The following is a 26,828-nucleotide window of genomic DNA, read 5'->3' as shown; positions in this document are numbered from 1 at the left end:
TCCCAACAGCTCTTGGCCAACACCGTTACCCCACAGCAGCCAGGAAAGCTGCTCCGCCTGTGGGCACCCCCTGAACTCCCCCAAAGGCCGCACACCCAGGAGCCCCTACAGCAGCCTCCCGTGCCAGGGCAGCGATGGAAAAGCAGCTGTTGCTGGGCACCAGTGAGGACAGCACACGGGGCTGCAGCTACACAGGGACAGTGCTCCTCCTGGGAGGAGCCCGGGTGTGGGAAGGATGGAGCCGGTCCTGTGCACGGGTGACACAATCCCTGCTGGCCTCGGCCTGGGGAAGGGCCCATGGTTGTGTCACCCCTGGCCCCAGGCAATTACTGCCAGAACAGGGGCTGAAAGATCTTTTAATGCATAAAACCCAACAGGGAGTTGTGCCCCTGACTCCCCCGGCGACTCAGGACACAAACCAAGCAGAGTTACACCTACGACTTATTTTATTGTATTTTATTTGCATAAACAAACTTCGGGGCTTTGCTAAACAGGAACTGTTCAAGTCAAAACAAACCAAACTCTAGCTGGTGTGTGGGGAACAGCACAGCAATCCTGGGGAGAGGGACAGGGGGAGCACGGGCACGACTGTGACTCCCCGCCCAGGCTCACAACCTGGCCGGGAACCCTCCACAAACTGCTCCAGAATATCTTTTAAGTACAAGATAAAAAGAAATGCATCCTAAGGGCCATCCTCAACCAGCTCAGGAGGAATCTGCCTTTCGGTTTTATAAAAAGATTAATAAAAAATATTGAAAAATTCTCATCTCTGTTTATATTTTTCCCCAAGAAGAATTCGGAAGTTCCTTAGAAAACTGTGTCACCTTGGAAAGGGCACTCGGGTCACAACCAGCTGCAGGGAGGAGACACAAATGCTACAAGCAGTTTGGGGTCCAGCACACACCAGGCCTAATAGTGAACACAAACAGTGGCCAGAAGTAGGGTGTAATTTTTTTTTCTCTTTTAAACCATGCTAATTCTGTTAATTTCCAACAGAAAAGGAAAACAATCATTTTTAAAAGGCCCTAAACTCAACTGTTACATAAAAAAAAAGTTTTAAAAAAAAAAAAAAAAGGTCATAGCAGTTTGGTCCCAACAAGTGAACGTTTAGATGTTTACTCACATGCTTCATTGTTTTCTTATTTATAAGAACCAAAAATAGTTTCCAAAATTATCTCTGAATTGATGTTGCTACGTATGTAAAGGCCTAAAATAAGCAGAATTTAGAAAACTGAATATACAATAGGGGAGGAAAATTTGAGCAGGCGAGTGAACCCCGACTGTCACTGGGTCAAATTATAAAAGAGAAACAAAATGTCAGGACTGGTGGGGTCAGGTGAGCACAAATTGAAACCACATCGTCCTCAAAGCCTGTTACCAAAAAATAACCGACCATCCATAAGGTCACAAAGAAGGGAAAAATCTGGGGTCTCACCCAGCGCTTGACCGTATCCAGTCCAGAAGGGAAGTCTTTGGGAAGAGAAACTCCAGGAGTGGATCCGAGCGTAAATGATGGATCAGTCCCAGTCCGTGCTTGGGGAGGCTGAACTCTGGAAATGCAGTTAAATAACGTCGGGATGGTTTCCGAGCTGCTCTCCAGGGCTCTGCTCAGCACGTGGGGATCACCCTGACACCCCAGCACCAGCCTGACCCCTCCCCTCCTGCCAGGGCTCCCAGAACCGCGCAGACCCCGCGGCTACTCGGCCGTCGTCTGCAGGGCGTCCTTTTCCTCCCGGTTTTCCGTTCCGCTTTCGTCGTCTTCGATTTCTCCCTCTTCCCCACTGAACTTGTCATGAGCCCACTTGGGGCTGGTGCTGGACTTGCGGAACATGAAGCGGCCTCTTCCCCGGGGGAAGGCGCCGCGGCCGCGGCCCCTGTTCACCCATTTGTCCGTGCCCTCGCCCTCGCGGTCGTCGTGCTGCACGGGAAGCCAAGGACAGCAGGTGAGACAGGCTGGCACCGCCCTGCACCGCGCCTCTGCAACCGCCCTTTGGGATCCACTTAATGGGAACCACTCTACAGGGAGCAGGAACAAGCTCTCTTTAGGCAGGAGCCAGCAGCTTCCTGTGAAGCACCACCCGAAGCCCTACCTGGTGTGTCGGTGACAGCTGGTGCCCCCAAAGCACCTGAGACCGGGCACACCTGGAGCACGCGGGTGTCTCAGCACCCAGGTACGTACCAAGTAGTACTTCTTGCTCTTAGGCGTGTACTCGGGATCCCACTCCTCCTCCCTGCTCCGCTTCTGGAAGTCATTGTTGCCGCCGCTGTTGCTGTTGTTGTTGCCTGAAAAGTTGCCTCTGCCCCATCCTCTCCCTCGAGCTCTGAACTGCTGCAACAGCAACACAGGGGAGAAAAATAGAACGGCTGCAGAGGCAGCACCCTCGCACCCCAGCCAGCTTCCAGAGGTCCAACTTCCCTTCCCTGACCGTCCAAAACATCTTTAAAACCTATCACTAAAGCAACAGGACAGCACGTTTTTGGGTTTTTAGTTCATCTGATCACACAGCACATCACAGTCCCTATAAAGCTGCTGAAGATCAGGTAGAGGCATTTCCAGGGCAAGATCAAGCAGGTGAGACCCCTCTGTACATGGACTGCAAACATGAGTGTGGCCAAGCCCCAACAGAAGCACGGCGTGTGCCCATCGGGCTGCTCAGCATCACTAACACAAAGAAGCTTCCAGGCTTTGTGCTGCTCCTCCCATCTGGAGTTTGCCGCCCACAGCACATCCCCAGCAGCCTGGTTCATGCCTCAGATATGGAGTGATCCAGCTAGGGCTCATCACCCACAACCAGCCACTGCCTTGGGGCTTCTCCTCCCGGGCAGCTTTAACTGAAGGAGCAACAACAAAACAGCCATTCCTGCCCACTTTGGGAATCAGCCCTTGGGACAGGCGTGGAGAACATTTGGGGCAGGTGTGGAGAACACTTACAAAGGTTCCTCTCGCTCTTCCTCTCTCATTTGGACCAGTGAATTCCTTAGTTCCAAGCCGGGACTTGTCAAAGCCTGTGGAGCTCTCCTCCCTCTCCTCAGTCTCCTCAGGATACTCCTCTGCTTTGACTGAGTGAGAGGACCATGAAGACGATGAGCTGGATCTGGACCTCTCACGCACCCGTCGGTGTTTCCTGTTTCAGTGATGGGAATGGAGGGGAGGGGGACACAACAGCATTAGGAACTCAGCTGTGACCCATCTGATACAAAACCACTTCATTATCACTCCCTTATCAATGCCACGCTCTCCTTTTCCTACTACAAGAGGAAAAGCCATAGTAAGAGCTCAGGCTCTAACACAGGGCCCAAGATCTTTCCAGAAGGAACTTGTTGCTCCTTCCTAAGGTGTTTACACCATCTGCTCTCAGCTTAGCATGCATCCATGGAGTTTTTAATCAAATGGAAAATTAAGCTAATAGAAAAGGATTAAATGAACATCAAAGCCAACTCATTTAAACATGGCTGTTTCTCTCTGACACAACAGGAACAAGAAGGAAAAGTGACTCACCCATCCTGACACATGGAGCCTTCCCATCTACCTTTTACAATTATTTAGTGTTTCTGAGAGATACAATGATAGCGAGACGACACGCAGAGGGGGTAGCTCAGGCCACTGGAGGAGTTATGTCACAGGTGCACAACTGTGTGTACAACTGTTGTACACGATGTCATCTCCAACCTGAGCAGCAGAGACACGAGAAGCACAAGGAAATGGCTACTGGGTTTCCTACATACTTTTTCTTTGAGCCTTTGTGACTTTTCTCCGTTTTCTCAGCTGATCTTTCCCTTGAGTGACTTGAATCTCTTGAGTCCACCGACTCCCTGGATTTATCGCGTTTAAGATCTCTTTCCTTATGTTTTTTACGGCGTTCAATATCAAGGCGCAGATCAACAGGGTCGTCCTTATATTTCCCTTCAGCCTACAAACGCAGGGGAGAGGGAGGGCAGAGTTGAACACAAGGTCTGCAGTGCCCCAGCTCAGCACCATTTACTTTGCTACTGACTGCACAGACTTCTGGAGAACTGGAGTTTTAACTGAGCACTAATCAATATTCCACTTTAAGATGTCAAATAATGCACTATTAAATTAAGTTTGCTTTTGTCAGAATTCAATTTTCCTACTCTTAAAATCACTGCTTTTTAAATTTTTAATCTCCTCTTTAAACAGCATTAAAATAAACAGTCTGGAAGAGGGGAGGGAGACATGGAAGCTGACACTTATTGTACACCACAGCCAGTGAGGATGTGAACAACTTGGGAATCCCATCCAGCTGATTATGGATCACAAGTACAGTGTGGCAGAGCTGTCTGACAGCCTGTGAGTGCTTGGTCCCGCCCAGCAGCACCTGAGGTCCTGCTGACAGCCTCACCTGGCAGGGGCCAGAGGGATTTTAATCCCAGGTCTAGAAGTGACACTCTGGGAGAAGCAAAAGCTCTTTGCTGCTTGGAGATACCCAAGATTAGTGATCCAAGGGGCAGGAGAAAACCAGATGAAAGGCAGCATCCAAGGGGTCTGGGAGAAGGGCAACACCCCATGGATAGGGAGGCATTACTACGTCTGTCAGAAGATTTACTCGATGCAGATGCCACCTACAGCTCCTTCCCCTGGGCCAGAGGGCACCGTGTGACAGGTGCCACAAAGCCCCACAGACACACTGTGGGTCTCCCACAGTCCTGCCAAGTCTGCTACAGCAAGCTGGTGTCTCACAGAGCAAAAACCCACCAGCTGCATGAAACATTAAAACTGAATTTACACTGCTAATTAAAAACAATCACAAAAGACACCTGGTAATGCTTGCTTTGAGCTGTATTTAAATTGGTACTTCAAGAAGGGATTAGGAGCTTCTTTGGGAAAGGAGTAGTTGTTTTCCCTGCGCCTCCTTTGAGCCCTGTGGCACCTGGGTGTGATTCTGCTGCCTGCCTGAAGTGACAGTGGCTGTGGTTTGACAAACAGGTAACTGGGCAGCAGGAGGGCTGCAGGAAGCCTTACACCATGTTGGTACCAACACCCAGCCTCAGCCATTGCTACTGCATTTACACAACACTCATCCTGGGAACTGTATGACTTGATATGCAACATACATCAAATTAATCATCTTCAATTAAATACAAAAGGATTAGTAATTCTCTAGCTGTTAAATTTTTTACTTACATGAGTTTCTAACCACTTTTTTGTTTAAATAAATATGTCAAATAACGCAGGAGTGAGAGCAGGCATTTTGTTTTGGTATTTTGCTCTTCTACTTTCCCCAGGCAAAGAGCTTTAATTTCTACTCTGAGAATAAAACTGCTCCCAACACGATGGATGACAGATAAGTGACAAAATCGGCAGCAGCTCCCTTATGTGGCACAGCAAACAGCTATTTGGGTTTGGGAGGGCACGTCTGTTTCACGGAAGGCTGGCGAGCTGTTTGGAAACCACGTTTATAACACACTCTGCCAAGCTGATGCTCAGAGTTCAGGCCCATCAAATCCATCTCACCATCGTCCATGTCAAGCCACAAGTGTGTTTGGAAAAAATCGAAAACAAATATGAAACAAGTAAGGTTTCAGCAGGACTGGTTAAAATCTCTTCAATGTAAATATGTATGAAGGTGAATAAACAAAGGTTAAAATCTCAAACATTTTACGTTAAGCCTTTTTTATGATTGTTTACAGTGAGTGCAATGGCTTAACATTCATCTACTCAGCAAAGCTAAAACACTCAATCCCAAATGCTCTGGATCTAAGACAAGTGCTGAATGTTAAAGTAACAGCAATCAACAGAAATGGCACAGTCAGTTGTTAGAACAAAATTTATCATCTGCTTAATAGTGTATCTGCTTTAGCTCAGCATTTAGTTTTACTTTCCTCTTTTTGACATGCATGTCTTTGAAAACATGGTTGGCAATATTGCACGTAACAATGGAGTTAATCATACTTACAAGCAGAAAAATATCACAAAAAGTCTCTTCTCTCATCATGGGCACTTGTTCCAAAAATCCTCTCTTTTTTCTCAAGCTCACCTCAATTGACTTTGGGGTCATTTACCATAGTCTAACCACTTCACAAAGGTTGTTGATACATTTTTAATAAAAATTAACCCTTTGTAGTTCATTTTTAGAATTATGCCCATCCTTAAAAGAAAAACACAAACTTAAGTAGAGAGTAATTTAAACAAAAACATCACTGTTAAGTTCATGCCCAATGCACTCATTTTGTTGAATTAAACTAATCAGAGTAACAGTTCACCTTGAAGCCAGGATCTCTGGAGCTTTTCGATTCCTCTTGAGAGAATCCATGTTTTCTAAAAGTACTGGGAGATATATCTATCCTCCTAAAGAAAAAAAAAATACACAGATATAACCTTGCTCATAAGAAGAATCTGAAGATTTTTGATTCGATGTCATTCAAAGCAAACCAGTATTTCCAAATGTATTTAAAATTCCCTGTATTTTTCCTTTTTTTGTTTTTTGGCTGAAGTTAGTTATATACTTGAATTACTGTGGAATTATTCCAGAGTTTAAGAAATGAAATCTGGAATACCTCTGCAATATTAAGACAGTGTCTAACAGCACCGACCTGTGGATTTCAGGGCTCTTTTTGTTTTTAGCTGCATCTTGTTCCATTCCTTTCTTTAGATATTTGGTAAAGCGTTCATTCAGTGTCATTGCTGAGGATCCAAAGTGATGCTCTGCCAGGGGTTCAAACAAACAATGCCAAAATATTAGTGCCAGTTTTGTAAAAAGTCAAAGCCCACCCATCGCACAGCTTGTTAAAACCCAGGTGCAGGACAGTGAAGCACCGTGGGGATGAGCTCTAACGCTGCTGACAAATTCCAGTTTCAATTTCTGGTGTTTCAGTGAAATGAACAATTTCTTCGAGTGAGTCACAAATTCATCAGAACATACAATTCTAAGTCCCAGACTCTGAATATTTCTCAGGTAAAAGCAGGAACACCTTCTGCCTGTACAGAACAGTATTTACGTAAATAAAGATGATCATGATCATGCTGCTGGTCTCATCTCTGGAATATCTGCTGGAAAACAACTCCAGGCATTTCGAGTGGACAAACCCCACTTATTTGGTCAAGGGAAGAGTGAACCTTCCCCGAGGACACACGGACTCCTGACCCACCTCTTACATGATGGACTATAGTCACTATGTGCTGAGCAAACAGTTCAGAAGGGCTTCGCTGCGACTGAGCCGACTGGATATGATGGAAAATGGAACGGAATTCCTGCTCTTTCTTGTTGCTGTGCACGAGATCCCGGCAGAGCTTGCGCTCCTGAGCCAATATGCCACTGGGACTGGAAAAAGAAGAGCCCATGAAATAAAAGAATGGGGTGAAGGGGAGCAGTTTAAGGTGTTTAATTCTGCAGAAGCTGGGAGCCCAGTGATGGTTTATGTTGTTATTAGGGAGGCACCCATGAACACTCAAAAGCATGAGCAAGGAGCTCCTTTAAACATTCCTAAACACACTGCTCCAGGTTACTGTGATAATTCAGGTCACTGTTCTACTGCTGCATGGAGAATAAGCACAGTAAAACACATGGCAGAGAATCAAATGGATTTAAGCAGCACAGTAACTCCCCTGCACAACTCAGCTTCCCTCAGCCAAAAGCCACTGAGTACCTGACTCCATCTGGGACTCTTCTCAGAGCCTGGTGCATCCTAAACTAATCTTACATCCAGTCATAGCAAAGGTTAGGAAAAAGTTAAATCTCCAGCTCCCCAAACCACAAACTGTGATGCAATATTGCTTAGCCTTCCTCACACTTGGCAAGCACATGGGGATCTCAGGAAGACAAACAGGAAAAAACATCACTACTGAGACTGCTCAAAAGCTGGCAGATCCTTACCGTGCAAGATCCTCATCGAAGGAATCCATTCGAATATTGACCTGGGCCTCACGAGTAATGGAAAAAGAGGATTTGCCAGGAGTTAGCCCCTCTACTTTGGTGCTTGGCTTCTCCTTCACCTCAGAAGCCTTCCTTGGTGGAGGGGAAGAGCTTTTTTCCTGGCTTGACTTGTAAGTGGTCACTCTAAAATTCTTTTCAGGTACAAAACCCCTGTGACCAGGTTCAGCTCTCTTGGATCCTGGTCTCTCTTCTTTTTTGGATCTTTCAGAATAGCTTTCCTCATCCATTTCATCAGGTTTCCTTTGCTTCTCTTTTCCAGGTGGCAGGAACACCACACCTTCCCATTTTCCTGACCTATCCTCTTCTTGACTTTTACCTGAAGTGGCTACGACTTTAGACATAAATTTGGGCTCATCATCAAATTCCGAATCTTTCCGGCCCTTTGCCTTGTCTTTCTTGTCCTGCTCATCTGTTTCATCTTTCCCATAATGACCTTCCTTGTGGAACTCCGGGACCTTGAGCTTGTCAAAGTCATCCCTGAACTTGTAGCGCTTGGGCGACTGGCTGCCGCGGTATCCCTTCTCCGAGTCAGCTTTTGATCCGTATGAGTCAGACTTTGCCTTTCCATCTGTTGATCCCAACTCAGAGAAATTCCCTTTTTCTTTACTTTTTTCTTTCTCAGCATTTGTTACTTTCTGGTCTTTGTCTTTTCCATTCTCAGTCTTCTGCTCTTCCAGATACCTGGTCATAAACAGACATTACAGGAGGTTTCTTATTAGAGATCAACAAGGTCAATAGTTCAGTTCAGAGTCAAACTTCAGAGAACACCAAGCTATTCATGTCCAGAAAGCTGCCTCTAGGCCCTAAAGTCATTAAAATGTCAAGCAGATTACTCAGCCTGAATTCAGACTTTTGTTCTCACTAAATTCAGCAAATGTACAAGGAGATGGATATGCAGAACTGATGGAATGAGGCTCGAGAACAAAACAAACCCAGCTGACCCACAGATGCATTGGAAGGAAAAGAGGAACATCTTACCCACTCCGTTTATTTACTTACAAACCTGGTTCAGGAGAACAACACATCAAACCTTTCAAATTGGCTGTCCTGCTTTAAACAACACACTGGAAATAAAAGCCTCAAAAGCTACTTCAAATTTGGGATGCAAGTTTCATAGGTAAGCTAAATATTTCATGACAGACTGCAAATACAAATAAAAGCAAACAGGTTAACAGAGGAGAATATGCTGCTGGGAAAGATAAAACACTTCTGGTGAGAACAATTCAGCTGGTTTATAGCATCTGAACAGTTTTAAAGCATCCACAAATCAAAACCCTGTCTCTGTGGGACAGCAGGAAAGCCCACAGACACCAGCTCAGTGCTTTGGAAGGCCCAAAGAGTCACAGGAGTTTCTTCCCTTCTCTTTTGAAATTTCAGACATCCTTGATACAGAATCAGATCAAAACATCTTTAAAAATAATAAAGACTTGAAACCACTTATGAATGGTGCTGTATCTTTTAAAACAAAGTGTCACCTTTGGGCACAATCTGCAGTGGACTAACCAAGAGAATGATGGAAGCAGATGCCTTCTGCATGGAAGGCTGTCTTCATTCTAGAGATGAACTTGGTGCTTTAGTTTCTCATCCTATCCACATACACAGGCACAAGCACTGCAGCTGCCTCGGGCTGCTTGCAGCAGGATATGCAGTAGGATTTAATTAATTCCTTTCAATTTACATTACCTAACACAATTCCAGAAGGCAACACTAAGAATGTCTATAACCAACATGTAAATAACCAGGAAATGTGAGCTTCCATCTCCTTGGGCAATCTTCAAGTGTTCATGGGCTATGAACATTTTTGCAGGGAACATATACAATCTTTAGAACTATCCAAGCTGGAAAACCAGTTCCAACTTCCTACAACTCCGGGCTGTCTGTATTTTTTCCCTAATTCAGACAGGTCCAGAGCTGTGCACTGGCACAACTTCCCAGCTGGACTCTGCCCCAGCCCCTCGCCCTGCTCATGGGGAGCATCCACATGTGCAGCTGGCTCCTCCAAAATATCCCAAAAAATAACCCAGCACCACAAAACGCATCACTTGCCTCTTGGAGAAGGCTCCTCCCCCGGGAGCTGTGCCCTCCTCCTTCGGAGTGGCACCATACAGCGAACTGACAGGTGTGGGGCTTTTGCACACCGGGCTCTTCCTCGTGGGGCTCATTCCTGCCGAGCCGTGCTCGAAGGGGCTCTGGTGGGAGCCCCCCTGGAAGGAGGTGGAGCCGCTCTGGGCGGCAGAGCCCATCGGGGACGGGCTGGAGCGCGGCGGGCTCGGCTTCTGCACGGGGCTGGGCCGGGGAGAGCGCCGGCGCACCACGACCGACTGCAGCGGGCTCTTGAGGGCAGGGCTGCGCTCCCGGGGGCTCAGCTCCGACACCGACCCTCTGGACGTGGAGCCTGTGCCATAACTGCTCACATCTTGCCACGGTTTTGATCCCTCGGATGCCTTGGCATCTTGAGCCCCAGCTCCTGAAAACTGCTGCTCCTTAGACTCGTCTGCTTGGTTATCTCCTGCGGCCTGGGATGCCCGGGCATCCTTGGAGGATGATTTCTTCTCCTTTCCAGATTTACGCTTAGAAGACTCAACTCGACTGTGATTCGAGGATGAGCGGGAAGAGGAAGACCTCCTTGACCGATCGGAAGATGACTTATCAGAATTCCTGGAATGACTTCTGGACCGTGGGGAAGGAGACCTTCTCTTGGGCGAGCGGGAGCGTGACCTCCCCCTGCGAGGGCTGTAGGCCTGGCGGTAGTTTTGCCAGTTGGACCTGTAATTCCCATATCCTCCTCGGTTGTACTGGCCCCAGGGATAAAACCCTCGGTTTCGGCCACGGAAATAATACGGTCTCCGGTATCCTCTGTTATGGCCTCTGAAATCCCGGTTCTGATAGACTCTCGGATGGTTCCTTTCTCTGTTATGAGACGGAGAATAGGATCTTGAACGAGACCTAGAACTGATAAAAGAAAAAAATTTCACAAATATTTTATATTATAGTTTCTTTTTATGATTTATTTTTGTAGTTTATTCTTCTGCCACAACTTTTTATTTGAAGACTTATTAAAAAAAGAATTTGAAAAACTCACTTCTAAGCTTTTAAAAGAAATTTCTTTGGTTTACCCTTATCTGATTGAGGTATTATACTCTGCCGTGAATAAACTGCAGTGGAAATAATTTGTACCTGTGATACTGTCAAATATTTGATTTCAGGATCATTGCAGAGACCATGAGAAGCACACACTGCTCTCCATTTTGCTGGGATGAAAATGGCTGCTATCCAGCTTCAGAAAAAGTGACAGATCTCAAGCACCCAGCCCTTAACAGCTCAAGGTCATGGTTACAACTCATCCACAAAGAAGTATTTTTTCATGCAAATCATGCTACTGTTACTGGAACAGATCCCAAATCTTCCTCTCATGCCTCAACTTCACACATACTTTAAAATTCTGATAATCCAGATGAAACCTCGCTTCTCTGTCACGCAAGTTAAACAAATGGCTACACCTCCACAGCAGAAGGGCAGCAGCGGGGCGAAGGGCACGCTGCCCTATGGTGTTAAGCTCCCAAAGGCGCATCCCACAGCACAGCCCCACGGAGCTCCCGGGAAGGGAGCGCGCTGCGACACCTCCGCCGGGAGGCGCCAGGCGGCGCTGTGGGCGCCCCCGCCCGCACCCAGGAACGCACGAACCCTGGAAAAACGCAGATTCCAGGGGCTGACCGTCCCAACAGCCTCCCCCGTTAAACTGCTGCCGTTGTGTAACCTTGTTTAAAGGTCCCACTGGAGCTCAGATGCCAGAGCTACACGAAGGACTGGCCAAAGTAGGAAGTTGAAACAGAAAAGAGATTTTTCCGAATGGAATTTTAGTAAATAACAGTCACTGGAACAGTTTCCACAGCCCTTTCTCGCTTTCCGAGCTCTGGCTCTGACACACACATTGGCTGTACTCCAATGGACATGAACGTCCTCACACAGATCTCAGTGCTGCCCCTCACCTCTCACACCCCAACCCCCAGAACCAAGGGAGAACAACCTGCTGTCGGAATTCCTGCACACTTAGCACACATGTGCAGTCAAGAGATGAACTTCAGTTCTGTTTTAATGTCTTCCTCCTACCAAACAGGTCACAGTTTAGCAGGAAACTCTTGTTCATACTCCGATCATTGCTAACAAACAGCTTAACAATCATTTTAACAGATTTTTCAATCCTTCAAACAACCAAAAAACTTCTCTGAGACACTTCTTCATTCAAACAACAGCAACCAGAAGGAAAAGCAGAGAGGCAGGAGGCAAGCACCAGTTATAACAAACTCTAGTCCAAGGCATGAGGAACACAGACGCTCAATTTTCAGACAAGTGCTGCATCTGTGATCAATTATCAGCAAGGACCTGTATGATGCTTCCAAAATCTGTTCTAGTGCTTTTAGAGAGGTTGCAGCAGGAAGATTTCACTCCAAAAGTTGCAGATGCTATTTACCAGAAATCTTTTTATAAAAATACAGTAAAAGTTATACAGTAAAAGAAACACCAAAAGTGATAATTCCCCCAACTCTGCCAGCCCCCAGAACTGTTGGCACTGCACTGCTCCAGGGCTAAATCCCCAGCATTTACAAGAAGTGAGAAACAAAGTAATAAAGAAAGCAGGAGATATCAGGCAGACTCCAACACAGCACTGTAACTTAGAAGAAACAGCAAACCTACCAAAGGAAGAATAAAACAATTTGTGGTGCATCTTGAAGTACACAGCAATGGCCTTTTATGCCAAGATCCCACCAGACCTACCTCGGAGAACATCCCAAGGCCAGGCAGGGGGGCTGGGCTGGGCTGACTCGCTCCATTTGGACTTTTTTTTTTTTTTAAAAAGAGTTATTTATAAAGCAAGAGTAGCTTCAGCAGCAGCACAGAGGAAACAATCATGTTTGCACAGAGTGCCTTTTTCCCAACTGCCAAAGTTCCTTCACAGCTAGGAGATATTCCCAAATGAGCACTGATCTTCCAGCATTCCAGCTTCCTTCTGCAAAGGGCTCCGGTTGGACTCAAGTCTCCGCCTCTAATTTAGTTTTGTCATGTCCTTCTTTCTCCAACTGTACATTCATTAGAACCTCTGTACTTTAAGAATCTCTAACTGGTAACACTTGCATGCGTTCACAGCCCAGCAGTTCTCAGAATACGTGCTATTCATCTGAGTGAAAAGGCAGGAGAACACCATCATACCCCATCCAACTGGAATGGCTTTGCCAGATGCAGAATGCTTAGCCAAGAGAAAAGGAAAAAACAGATATCCATGGAAGACACAAGCCTGTAACTGGCCTGCTCAGAAGCAATTCAGGGAGACAGGAACAACTATTAAATACATTAATAATTTCTTAAAATTAACTGCAGCAAAATTATCTTTATCCACTTTATCCTTCCAGAAGGATCTTTCCTGTTACCTGGCTCCTGCATGTGGAGGGGAGGGGCAAAGGAATATCAAGAATTGTCCCCACCTTTCACAGCAGTGTCTAAAATTGATATTAAAACTTGCTTGAATTCACTTCTCAAGAGGGGAAAAGCACACAACGTCTGCAAAGGCTCCTTGAGTCTGAGATCAATTACATTAAAGCCTTAAAAAAGCCAAAGTCTCAAAAGAAAGATCTTGACTGTGCTGACAAACATCTCACTCTCCTAATTTATTTATTTATTCACAATTTATTCTCTTAAGTCATTGAAAACACCCAAACAGCAGAGGTTGGCAGGAAACAGCCTGAGACATAGGACATTATCTGTCCTGGGATCTAATCAAAGTCTTTCCCTGGAAAAGAGTTAAGTGACAAACCACCTGCAAGGGAGGAAAAGCCCTGTTCCACCCTTTGGCTCCAGGGCTGCACATACTCACCTCAGTCTGCGCTTCCTTGACCGTGAGATAGAGCGGGAACGGGAGCGGGATTTGGAGAAGGAACGGGAGCGGGACCTCGATCCAGACCTCGAGCGGGAGGAACGGGATCCAGACTTGGATTTGTTAGTTTTAGACATCTTTGCAAGCACTTGTCAGTGCACCTGAGGGAAAGAGGGAAATAGAAGTATTTGAGAACTGAAGCATGTGGTTGATAGGAGACAACAGGCAGCACCTGGCAGGCTGACAGATTCCAGGGACACGGAGCTTGATAAGGCTGGAAATAGGAACGTTTGAAGTGCCTGCTAGGAACAGATGAATGGTTCTGGGCTTCGAATAGAAGGTTTATTTCAGTCTAAGGAGGAAAACTGCAAAAAGAATAAAAGGCTCTAAACCCAGAGTAATCACAAATGAGAGCATGACAGCTGAAAGCACCAAGTTAATACAAACCTGGGAAGAGGCAGGGCCACGCTGCTGGCTGAGACAAGGCCACCTCTAGAGGCAAACTAGCCCATGGAAGTGAAAATTCCATGTAATTGCAGCCACATCCCTGTCTGTGCAGCCAGCTGCCACTGCTTTAAGGACATGGAAGAAATAAAAAAGCTTACCATCAAAAAACCCACCCATAAACTTTTATCTAAACTTGCAGAGGAAATAAAAAAAGAGTTCATACTCCAAGACCCAGGAATGTGACCCTGTTCGCACAGCTCTGCTCAGGTTCAATCCTGTCCTCTCTGCTTGTGCAGTTCCCGCAGTTGCTGTGATCAGTCACCAGCATGGATCACCCAGCCAGGAGTTCTGTTGCAGCCAAAATAAATCAGATGTCCTTCCAAATATTCAGAGACAGAAGAGATTACACTGTAGCACTAAATGACTCAAAATAGCCATAATTATGAATTACCTGGGCTATTTTCAGGCATGTATCCAGGTAAAGGTTAGAGAGTCACTTAGAAGATGATTCAGGGCATAGTTTGACCACACAAATCTTTCAGTTACACCCTCCCTGATCTGTTCTCTTATACCAACGAGTGAAATTTGCATTAACTGCGCATTCGGTAAGTTATCAACAAACTTCCCAGCTAAAATGACTAATGGGAAAGAGCCAGAAATAAAAATGAACTATGTTAGTACAAACTTCATCTTCTTTTTACCCACTGATTAAAAATAGAGACATTCAGGTACATAAACACAACTGATCAAGTGCTGCTGCTGTTATATCCATTTTAAGGAAATTCCAGAGGACTGACTTGCAATGCCTTCACTTCCAGTCGCTCTCCAAAATTACATATATGGTTACCAAAGGCTCCAACTTCTGCCAAGGCACTTCCAGGAAGAACACAATGCCCAGCACTGGAGCAGCTGCTGGGAGAGTGGGTGGTGGTTCATCACCAGAGCTGGGACCTTCTAGAAATGGGAAGTTGGCTTCTATTTTAAAAAATCACATTACGTGTTCCTGTTCTTCTCTTTCACTATATTAAAGATGTTAGATCAATTCAACTGAAATATTCCAATATATTCCACATCACAAAGCATGCAGAAAAAATAGTAAAAGTAATGCTTCCTGTTCTATTAGGAAACAATAGCTGTTTTAATCCCTGTCGCCCCAGGGATGAAAATCAAAATACACTGCCACTAAGAACCAAAGTTTGTTCTTGTGTTTGGTCATTTTTCAGGGAAAGAATGTGTGAAAGGATAATTTTTAAGTATTTCCTTTTAATTTACTGAGTATGTCTGTTGAACCAGCAACACTTCCTACTCCGTTGGCCAAAAAATCCAACGCTGAGCACTGGAAAGCAAAACACGGAAGAGGAGCAGAAGAAAGCAATGGTAACAGGAACTACTCCAAGATACAGAAGATGTGGCACTAACTCTCAGGATATCCCAAGAAGACCCCAAAATAGATTTTAAAAATATCACTTTGATCTGTTTAAGAGTTTTTGTCTTTCACTTTGATCCACAGCACTTCCCAGCCAAACATCACCCTGGTGTGCGCAATGTGTGCCAAACGCTCACGTCTTGGAAGGATTCTTTATCTTTGCCAACATTTTAAAGTTGACTCATTCCTAACACATGAGGTGACTCCTACTAGGATAGAAACAAAGTTGCTATGCCCCATCAGCACTCAAAAGGTTAAACAAACTGCACACTGGAGTCATGTCAGCTCCCCTGAGTTAACTGCAGTTGTAAACTTACTGTGATACACATTTAGTTTTAAGAATGACTGAAATATATAAAATATGTTCAGCAAAATACCCTGCTCTGAAAGCATCTGTTCTTATACATAAAAAGGATTTTATATTTTTTAAATAAAGAGGTACCCATAAGTGAAGCAAAGGCAAACTGAGAACAGCAGCGGCTGCTGACCTCCCATTCCCATTTTTCCCCTGCCCACAGAGCTGTGCCCAGAGCACACAGCTCCTAGAAATGCTGTGTCTGGCCCTGAGCAGAGACTGCAAGCAGCAGCACTTGCACAGTGCTATGGGGACTTGTCCTTAACAATCTGCCCTGCCAGAGTCCCATTTCCTTCCTACAGCTACAGAACCCCCCAACACCAGCTCCACCTGCACCTGGGAAGGGACAAGGTTGATCGGCTGCCTGATCCACATCTCCTCTCCCAGCAGACAAGCGTGACTACACACATCTGGAGGGCATGTCCTGCTGGAAGCATTGCCAGGGATTTTCTACTTTTGTTTTTCCATTTGTTTCTTCTGCAGGCCCAGTTCTAAGCTGTCCAGCAGATCTTCCCAAGGAGTGGAGTCTCCCATCCAAAAACATTCGCTGGTTTTGGATGGGATCTGTGTGCTGAGTTTAAAAGTTCTGGTAAGGCATCACACCCTGGGAAACAGACACCTGACAGCTTGTTCATCTGTCATAAAACCACACTGTATAGAGCAAACTTTGCCTTCTCCATTCCCTAATTCTCAGGGCAATCCAGCACACCACTCATGGAAACAATAGAGGACCAAATGCTCCCACTAAAGCGCCAGATGGACTTTACCCGGAAGGCAAACTATTGTCAGTAAGCAGTGGCAGGAAAGTTAATGTTTTACCTCCTGACAAGCTCAAAAGAGAAGCTCAACTCTGCTCCAAAGCAATGAAAAAGAGTCACCATTGAGAGTCTCTCACTGCTATGCACTTCCATGAGCTTCCACAGCCTTGGAATTTAAATGTTCACAATAGTTAAGGAAAACTTTTAAGGTCACTGCTGGAATCACTGCAATGCTCAAGCAAAGAACAAAAGCTGGAGGAGGGCACATGGCAGAATATGGGATTTAACACTTAGATCAGTGTGATGTTTAATAATCTGGTCAGTTAAGGTATCTGGAGAAGCAGTGCTCTTCTCCCAAAAATGACCAGGGTGTAAATCCAAAGATTAGTAAATATAGCATTAAAAAACCAGAAAGAGGTAATACTTCTTCCAGGACAGCCAAGATTATTTCACTGAATTGTTCTACTTTACCCTTATATCTTGCAGTTACTTGGGAAGACAAGCCCAAACATTCCAAGACACAAGGCTGAGTTTTTTCTTCTAAACCTGCTCCTTATTTTTTGCACAGCAACATTATCAATGAAAGCAGAATTCTACCATCAGTTTAACTTGCAATGTGCCCAGAAGAGAAGGGATATAAGAAGATCTATTCCAAATCCCAAGACAGGCAGTTTTACCTCTTGTGAAGATTTTATTTCCTTTGCCTACCTGCTTGAGCAGGCTCACACCTTGCACCCTTCTGTCAGATTTCACTGTCTCAGCTTTGTCACTTATGAAATCAGGAAGAAAACCTGAAATGAGAAGAAAATACACCTTTGTACATGCATTGCTGTACTGCCACCAGAGATGAACTGGCTGCCCTAAGCTCCTGCTGCACCCAAAATGTTCATCAGATCCCCAGTGTTTCAGAGAGCACATACACTGCAGTTGACCAGGAATTTTTTTCATGGACTTCTATGGAAAAATGTAGCTTTTAAAATGATTGTTCATGCTTTCAAAATTCTAAGTGCTCTTCCTTCCTTGCTCCACCCTCCCCTGCCCCATCCCACCTCCTGTGACACACATCTGTCAGTGCACCTGTACAGCCGTGCTGGAGCCATTTCTCTCAGCCCATTTGAATGGTCTTACTGGGCTCAGGACTAAGGATTTTCCCATATTGTTAAAGGAATCCACAAGCCAACAGAAACAATTGTTTTCCTGACAAATCATCCATCAGTATATCACCATCATCCAAGGGAGCCACCAGTCCACTGGGAGCTTTTCTGACAGGTCTACAGTTACATTTCAGAATCCTTCCATGCACTGCTAGAGGGGTGGAGGTTTTAGAAGAGAAAACAACATTAAACACAACCTCAGAAATTACTCCATGTTATTAAACCTCTGATCTAACAGCAAGACTGTCACTTACTCTCTGTTGAGCCATAAAATAGACTTGTTTAAAGCTATTAATTTTTTGTTCTTACTTCACTGAAAAAGCACAATTTTCAAGTAGCTTTTAAACCTTTTTCTGAACTGGTGATTAAGTCCTGTTCTCACCTAAGAGGGAAGGCGGTGTTGCAAAGTGTAGTTAGTGATTTTTAAATGCTGCTTACCAATCATGGGAAAAAGCCACAAAGAACAGCATGCCACAGACCTTTTTTTATTATTTTTACTGTTATCTTGTCCATCTGTCTAAATGTCCATAAAAAGAAATCTCACCTTATATCTTACAAACACCTTTGACTTCCAGCCTTTCACAGTGGCAGAAAGAGTTTGCCATACCCATTATTTCTTGCTTTGTAACAGAACATTTGGGCTTTGGGGTTTTTTTTCCTATATCCCAAATACCACTGTTACCACCAAGTTTCGGTACAATCCCACACACAGAGCAAAACCTGGATTCTCCTTTGGAGGAAAATACTGTTCTTGTGTTTAGAGCACTACTACAGAAAAAGGAACCAAGTCAACACACAACAGGCAGGAGTAGCAAACCTTTCTTCCAGATAGGGAAAGGAAATTGGGAAACGTGCTCAACGCTCTCTGCTGAAGTAGAAATCATAGTCCAGGAGTTTCTTATTCCAGAACACTGTAAAGAACATTTCCATGTGCCAAGTCATGGGTCAAATGAAGAACATTGCTGGTTGTCAAAAAGCCTTTTTCCAGGAATTTGTTCCCTGTTTCCAACTGGCCTGTATTACTTTATGACTCTTTCCATCTTCCACTCCTTTGTTCAAGGTCTTTCAGGCAGCACATGTCAGGATTTCAGCCCTTCCCCAGCTGCTGCAGAACAGCCCTGCCCAGAGCAGCCAGCTGGCACAAGTTCCAGCTGAGCCCACTCCACCCCAAGGTGTCAGTGAGGATCCTGCACACGGAGCACCACGGCTGTTGGCCAGCTTGGAGAGGGAAACACAGCACACACCTCCCTGCCAAGCCAGCTGTTTGTGTTCATATCTGAGCATAAACCCCAAAACACCTGGAAACAAGTGACATGGCTTGTGTACATACCTCAGACACGAGCACAGTGTGGTGAAATTCCTTACAGTGGTTTCCATTTATCACATGGTGTTTGCAAACACTCAGCTCATAAATATTAAATGTCTTGTAAAAGCATTTGTAGAAAGCTCTATAGAAGCGTGGTAGGTAAACAAAAATTTGCTTTCTTCTGGCCAGCATTTGAGTGAAGCTGTTGTGGTTTATTTTGCTGTGAGGCCCAAAGTAAATGAGGTGGCACCTCATTAGAGAGCACATTTCTGCCCGAGCCTCTTGGCACCCATTTGGTGTCACCAGCACAGACATTCAGCTCAGGAGGAACAGCTGAACTGCTCCTTCATTTGCTGAACACCCTCCATTATCGGGGAAGAAAAAAAATTAATTCTCCTTCTGCCAGCTCTACAATTCCTAATCCCAAGCCCCAAAACCCAAACAAGATTAGTTCATTCCAAAAAAAAGGAATAATGCCACAAAACACCCTACAAAGTGCACTCTGTGCAATGAGGCAACAACAATCACTGCAAAAATAAGCTCATAAAGAGCTGCAGCTCTCTCCATGTCCCTGAAGTGCAGCAGCAAGTACAGAGAGCAGATTCATCTTTGTTAGCTCAGAACCCAACTCTTAACACCTCACTTTCTACTGGATTCTTCCTCTTCAAGCTAACCTCAAGTATGTTCTTGATATCAACTTGAGGGGAAGGGAAGAACCACCTGCACAGCTCCTACAGCCAGCCAGGGAAGAGCAAATTAAAATGTTATTTCTAATCAAATCTCATTGGGGGAACAAAAAGCAGAAAGACTTCTATTCCCAGATTCAGTGTATGTTTTCAGAAGATTTATGATGCACATTAACTAAAGCTACAGCTACACCTACCGACCTCCTCACCAAAAGACGTCCAGACAACTGCTAAAAGAAATGACCAAAAACCCAACCACAAAACAGAGTGTTCTACTCTAACATTTGCCAAACACACTTGGGGGAAAACATCCAGAATTATTTTGCCACAGCAAGAGAAACACAAATTTGTCAGCAGCAGTTTCAATTTCTCTCTAGTCTATGTGCTTTCAAAACTAAGATTTTCCTTCAAGCACATTTGGGTTTTCACACCATTAAACTAATCCCTGAAGAAGTTTAACCCTGAGCTCCTGGGTTCAGATAATTAGAAGCAGGTTCTATGGAATGGTTGGAAGAGTATTTACAGGTTCTTCTGGAAAGGACTGATTCTGCAGACTGCAGTGCTGAACAATCCCTTTCCAAATAATTTGACCAGCTACAAACCCCAGTCAGTCACTTTTCCGAAACTGGCTACCTGAGAGAAACTATTTTATAAATATTTGAGCTTAAAAAGTCATATGCTGTTATTCAGACAGTTTAGTGACAGGGAGCTCAAGGAAACAATCCAAGAAAAAGCTGATTAGAAATCTGGGTGGTTTTGTTACAGAAGCTGGGCGGCTGGAATTTCTGTTAAACACAGAACAAAACATCCTTAATTTTTAAAAAAAGGGAAAAACCTATATTCATCAGCTTCTTCCTTCCAAATTTACACAGCTTGGGAAAAGCAGAAAGATCAGGTCTTTCCCCAAACTGACAGCTTTCTCACAGCATAGCCCTACTGTTCGGAGCAGCTTTGGAGGCGAACTGAAGCTCTGACAACACTGCTGGGGGGCTGGGAATCTGTGCCTGGAGTTTTGGAACCCCCACAAGAAGCAAGAAGTGGTCCAATTTACTTTTCTTAAGAAAAGTGCTCACAAATCAGTTAACTCAAACAATTCAAACTTGTGTGTAAGTGAAGTTCTCAGCAAAGGGAGGATGAACATTTCCATCCTCTCAGGTGTCTGCCAGCTGGAGCCCAGCAGGCTCCACACACACTTAAAAAACGTGGAAGTTCTGCTTCCAAATAAACAGCAAGTAACAGAAAAACTGTTTGATTGGGGATTCTTTGGAATTTCTTCTGCAACACACAGTACAGTTACAGCCAAAACAGACTCTCCTGAGGGATTACAACTCTCCACACATTTAACCTATGAAAATACCAACTCCAGCAAATTTCATTTATAAGCTGAAAAAAGCAAAACTACTCCCATATTCTCAAGCAAGCACTTCACTTATCTCTACCTTAACTGGAATCCCGCTACCTTAGGGGGTAAACAAGGAAAAGGATTTCCATGACCTGGTATAACATTTAAAGTTCTTAAATTTTTTTTTTTAATTGTGGCATTATTGTAAGCACAAGGCACCAGACCAGGCCATCTCTACACTCCGCCAGGCTTCGAAACAGAGGGAAATGCCTGTCCACAGGAATCCTGTACATATGGAATAAACTTATTTGAACAACTTTCCGTGCTGTGCTCACGTACCTTGTGCAAGTGTCCCATCAAATCTGGTTCTAAACGCTGCTTTCTTAGAAGCAATTGACCTAAGTAAAAAAAAAGGAAAATCAAATTTAAACTAAACCAGACACTGGCAAATCCTCCTATTTTAGCAGCACAGGAAAGGATTCTGATTGTAGCCATTCATCCCAGCACCGATTCCCAGTAAAAAAAGGCCACCAAAATAACATCATCTAATCAGACAGTGCATACACAGGTCTTAACTCGGGAAACCAACCTCACCCACAGCCCCACAGGAGCAATTACTGTAATTATTTCAGGTGTAAATTACAACGTACACGATGCCACCTGGTATCACATGTCCAGCCCCCTGTTAAGGCACAGGTTAGTTAACATCCTTAATGCTGAGCCTCAGCCCCTGGAGCACAGAATTCCAGCCTGACACGCCACACTCCCCCATCACCTTTAGTGCTCCCAGAGCAGACACTCCCGGAGGGCTCCTTGCCCCGGTTTCCTCTGCTGCTCTCACTCAGCCAAAGGCAGGAGCGACCCAAGGCAGCAGCGGGAGCAGTGGCCGGCCAAGCCAGCTCCACACCCTGTGGTCCCAGCAGGGGCTCTTTGGGGTGTGCGCATCCACCTCACCCTGTAAATCATGGCAGGCTAAAAATGGCCGGGTGACGAATGTGGAGGTGAAATTGTGAGCAGGGCACTTGCTCTGGGATCACTGGAGCCGCGAGCAGGGCTGTGCATAGGCCTCAGTCTCGGACACCGCAGAGGTACTAGCTGTGTTCATGTGTGACAGGAGCAAGAACATGAAGAGAAAAGCCCTCCTTGGGTAGGAAACAACCCCCAGTGCAGCCGGCTGCCACCTCTGTGTGCCATTAGCTTCACATTTTTTTTTTATGGCCCGGCAGCTTCCGGTTACCATGGAGTGAGGCAGCGCAAACACCATTCCCAGCTGGCACGAAATGCGATCCCGTGATTTCACTATTCATAGCTCTGACATGATAAAGCTAAATTAAGCAGGAACTCTTAACTTCTCCAAGCTCCCAGCAGTGACTACCCCCACGCTCAGGCTCTGCTAACACAGTTTCCCTATGAGGAGGGGAAGGATGTTTCCTTTATGGTAGGAGACTCCAGACCCACACACCCAGCCTGTCATCCGGAAACAAAATGGCACCGGCTCCTTCCCAGGCACCAATTCGGCCTGGCACCAGTGGGAACAAAAACTGAGTTGCTAGGGCCAAATTTAACAACTTCCTCATCTTAGGACCCACTACAGAACCCCACAGAGCAGTTTAAGCCTTGTTCCCAGGCCCATCCAGCACAGGCACCACCGTGTCCAGGAACAGAGGCAGCTCAAGGGGCACTGCCACAGCCCCACTGCCACTGGCAGCTGTCACACAGCTTGGCACCATCACCTGGCACAAGCTCCCCGGGGAGCCAGAACAGCTTCTGCAACCACCACCACCATTCCTCTCTCTTCCAATGCCTGTGGCCTGAACTGTGTGGCTAAATACCCTGAAATTCTTGCATCACCAAAGAACTCCCTGTACCGCCATAATTCTGAGGAAACCACACGACCCAAACCCCATGTTCCTGCCCTGCCACGTGCAGCCATCAAACACAGCTCAGGATACTGTAAACTTTTCCAGAAATGGAGAAAAAGTTCAAGGGCTCCGTGGCTGCTCAAACAATTAACGAGTTGCAACACGACAAACTGTCATTTCCCAAAGACAAAGCCAAGTGAGCTGAAAAATACTCAAACTTCTGGCAAAACCACTCTATTCCTTCAGGGATACAACTATGGAACACCACGGCCTTACAACGAAAAGCATCCTCAGGCTTATCCAGTGCGGCTCAGCCCTCCCTAGGCCTCCCAAAGCAACATTTCTTTGACAGCAGAGAAAGTGGGAACAGGTAAACCACATTTAGATCAGCTGATGTGCATAGTTTGTCACATCCTGGAGTTTTATAACTGTATCTTTTTTGTTTTCTAATAGCAACACCCATGCCAGTGTTCACCAGCTTTCCTGCAGCCTCAAACATCTCACGGAGAGCCCACATGCCTGGCCTGACCCAAATGATTGTTTTCTTTAATACTTTACACACTCCTTGACTTAAACGAGCTGGAGAGAGCAGCAGACAGCTAAGTTATATTATCATAACCCCAACAGCAGAATACCCATTTTATTTACAATACCCATAAAGCCTTACTTCCATGAAAAAGAACTAGAAGTGAAGGTCAGGGCACATGGCTGCTCCAAAACCCCAGTGTCCAGGGAAGCCTCTTCCCAGACAGCATTTGCTGAAGCACTGACAGCAGAACTATGTCTTCCAGAACTCATGGAGAGGCAGGGAATTAGGAAGGATGGAAAACAGCAGGAAGTCACCAGGGTGTAACTCAGCAGAAACACAGACAGGACTCCTGCAGACAAAGAACACGGGCAGGGATCCATTGCTGCTCGCACCTGCTGCTGCCAACACAGTCTGGGCAGACACTCGGCTGCAGCCAGAGCTGCTGCTGCTCCCAGGCTTTACAGCACCTTGGAAAGGCATCTCCTTCCCAGGGCCAGGTCATTTCTTTATAGATTCATTTAGGCTGGAAAAGACTGCCAAGATTATCGAGCCCAGCCTGTGACCAATCCCCACCTTGCCATCCAGCCCAGAGCACTGAGTGCCACGTCCAGGTGTTCCTTGGACACTTGCAGGGATGGGGACTCCAAACCGCCCTGGGCAGCCCCTTCCAATGCCTGACCACCCTTTGCAATAACCTGACAGGGAAAAGGTTTCCTCTTTGGATCTCTGAACAAAAAGCATGTGAAAATGAGATAAGGGGCAGCAAGCCCTCAGCTGCCCTGGGCCTCCCTCATCCCAGGAACAGGACCCCCAACTGGAGGGGAAGGGTTCAGACCCCAGAACTCTGCAAACCCCTGTGACCAGATTGTAGCATTTCCAAATCACTCACGAGGAACAGATACCAAGGCCCATCCACTGGAGCACTGCCTCAGAAGCAGCATATTCCCAACCTTCAGCTTCCTAAGGACATTGGAGATAACTGCTCAAACTGAGCTCTTACTTGCCCTCCCTGTTCCTGCTGAAGTAGGGACAATATTCCCAGAAGGAAGGATGCAAATCAAAAATATGCAGCAGCACCCAAAGAAATGTTAGACAAAAATCACAATGCCCTAGACCCTCCAGAGGATCCTAGGACACAAAAAAGTATATTTGCAAAAGCTCTCTACAGCAACTGTCTTATTTTGTCCTCTTATCTGCTGTGAGATTGTGCAACTCACAAGAGAGGTCACAAAGCCAGCCATTTCCTCGCTCCATGCTGGGCACCTGTGAAGCTCCAGAGCAGGACACAGAGGAACCATGGAAGACTCCATGAGAAGGCACTGCTGTGTCCTAGCACTTGCTTTCCTGTGCTTGCAGCTGACTCCCTTTGAGGAAACCTGAGAAGCAAAGCTTTGAAACACCTTTTGAGTGAGTGGAGCCAAGGTTATGACACCCAATCGCTGGGAGCAGCTCTCCCAGCTCAGCACCCACCAACGGCACAGTAAAGCCCACCCAGAATGTCACACACCATCAGCATATCACACTGACACAGCATCTGCCTTAGCTCCCCACGAGAGGGAATTGTCAGGAGTCCTTCCAGAGAGTAACTGGATGATTTAATTGTGCTCTCAGGAAAAGCAGCCTGAAAACGTCCATTTGCTGACGTGATCCTGCAGCCTCTGCACTGCTGAAGCAATAAGGCTCTTCTCTTCCACCACCCGCTACAAGACAACCCAGAACATCTTCCAAATGGTTTTTAATTGCTTATTTCAAGGAACAAACCTGTTCTTGTGCCACAGCACCTGGCACATCACTGTGCACATAAAAATCAAGGAGTCCCCCACCTCTGACAGGTCCTGAGAGGATGCTGTTGCATACACACCACACACACGAGTTCACCTGCTCCTCCCAAGGCAGGGCATAGGGAATGGCTTCACACTGAAAGTGGGTTTGGATCAAAGATTAGGGAGAAATTCTTCCCTGTGAGGGTGGTGAGGCCCTGGCACAGGCTGCCCAGAGAAGCTGTGGCTGCCCCATCCCTGGAAATGCCCAAGGCCAGGTTGGACAGGTCTTGGAGCAACCTGGGAACCATGGCAGGGGATGGCACTGGATGAGTTTTATGGTCTCTTCCAACCCAAACCATTCCATGATTCTGTGATTCTATGCAGCACGGCTTATTCCAGACTTATCACGTCACTTTCTACACAAACACCCAGAAACCAAGAGGACAATTACAATCACCTTGGGTTGGCTTTGAAATGCATTTGCAGAAACCTCAAACACGTTCATTTCCCCAAAACAACATGAACTAGCAGAAAAAGCCTTTATCGGCCCAAGTAAAATCAAGACTCAGGCTCCACATGTGTGTCTGAGCCACTGCAACGCCCCTTCTGCCACATCGCCTGAAGTTCAGCCGAACTTCACGTTAAAGCAAGACGCAGAGCGGGCAGCGTAAGAGTACACATCCCTCCTGCTGCACCGGGAAACAGGCGGTGCCGAGCGCCGGTGCGGGAGCCACACACCAACTGGGGCTGGGACGCGAGGTCACGGCTGCGGCCTCCCCGAGCTGCCGCTCCCGCAGCCCCGGCCCCGCCCGCCTCCCGAGCCGCCGGCAGCACGCGGAGCCCCGGACATCGGGATGGGACCTCCGGGACAGACCGACGCAGGGAGGAAACTCCGGTGGCGCGGCCCAGAGGCGGAGGACAGGGATCTCCGGGAATGGGACAGAGGAACAGTCTGCGAAGAGCCCAGCGGAACACGAGCGGCCTCGGGAAAGGCCCGGGCGGGCCCAACCGGCGCCGGGGCCGCGAGGAGGCGCCAAGGCCTGGCCGGGCCCAGGCCCACCACGAGGCGCCGCTGGGGCCGGGCCAGAGCGGTCGCGGGAGCAGCGAACGAGCCTCGCCCGGGGACATGCGGGGCCACGACACCGGGGAAGGGGGGGGGGGGGGGGGGGTGCAGCGCCGCGGTGAGGCCCAGGAGGGGCGGGAGGGGGGAGTGGGCAGAGGCGGGGCGAGGCGGCTGCTGATGGCTCGGGGAGGGGGACGGGGGTAAGGAAAGCTCCCGGTGGCAGCGCGCGGGGCGGGGCAGGGACCCCGCGGACTCCCCGATGTCCGTGCACTCACCGGCGCCGCTTCGCCGCGGCCCCTCCGCACCAGGCGCCCCCTCCGCCTCCGCCTCACGCACTTCCGGCCCGCGCGCGCGCTCTGCCCATCCGCGGGGGCCG

At 46.8% G+C, this 26,828-nt stretch overlaps 1 protein-coding gene across 7 annotated transcripts; it reads right to left on the bottom strand.

Moving 5' to 3' along the window:
* Window positions 1-428: 428 nt before the first annotated feature.
* Window positions 429-26,828, bottom strand: THRAP3 (thyroid hormone receptor associated protein 3). 7 transcript variants are annotated; one of them, XM_042015506.1, is made up of 13 exons: window positions 26,728-26,828; window positions 21,575-21,633; window positions 17,456-17,538; window positions 13,762-13,922; window positions 9,939-10,844; window positions 7,833-8,573; window positions 7,108-7,280; window positions 6,553-6,664; window positions 6,223-6,307; window positions 3,727-3,911; window positions 2,933-3,125; window positions 2,180-2,329; window positions 429-1,918 (listed from the first exon to the last, which is right to left on the bottom strand). In XM_042015506.1, exons 4-13 carry the CDS (start codon window positions 13,896-13,898, stop codon window positions 1,697-1,699), a joined length of 2,904 nt encoding a protein of 967 aa, XP_041871440.1. In that variant the 5' UTR covers window positions 13,899-13,922; window positions 17,456-17,538; window positions 21,575-21,633; window positions 26,728-26,828; the 3' UTR covers window positions 429-1,696. The 7 variants fall into 7 exon arrangements, with proteins under 7 accessions (XP_041871440.1, XP_041871446.1, XP_041871443.1 ...); XM_042015512.1 differs by having other exon boundaries at window positions 2,180-2,326; XM_042015509.1 differs by lacking the exon at window positions 17,456-17,538.

Source organism: Corvus kubaryi, unplaced genomic scaffold (assembly GCF_017639235.1).
Source record: "Corvus kubaryi isolate FWS band 111438036 unplaced genomic scaffold, C.kubaryi_AGA036_p1.0 split3-37304, whole genome shotgun sequence".
NCBI lineage: Eukaryota > Metazoa > Chordata > Aves > Passeriformes > Corvidae > Corvus > Corvus kubaryi.
Note: the sequence above shows the minus strand (reverse complement) of the source record. Positions and strands in the feature narration are given on the sequence as shown.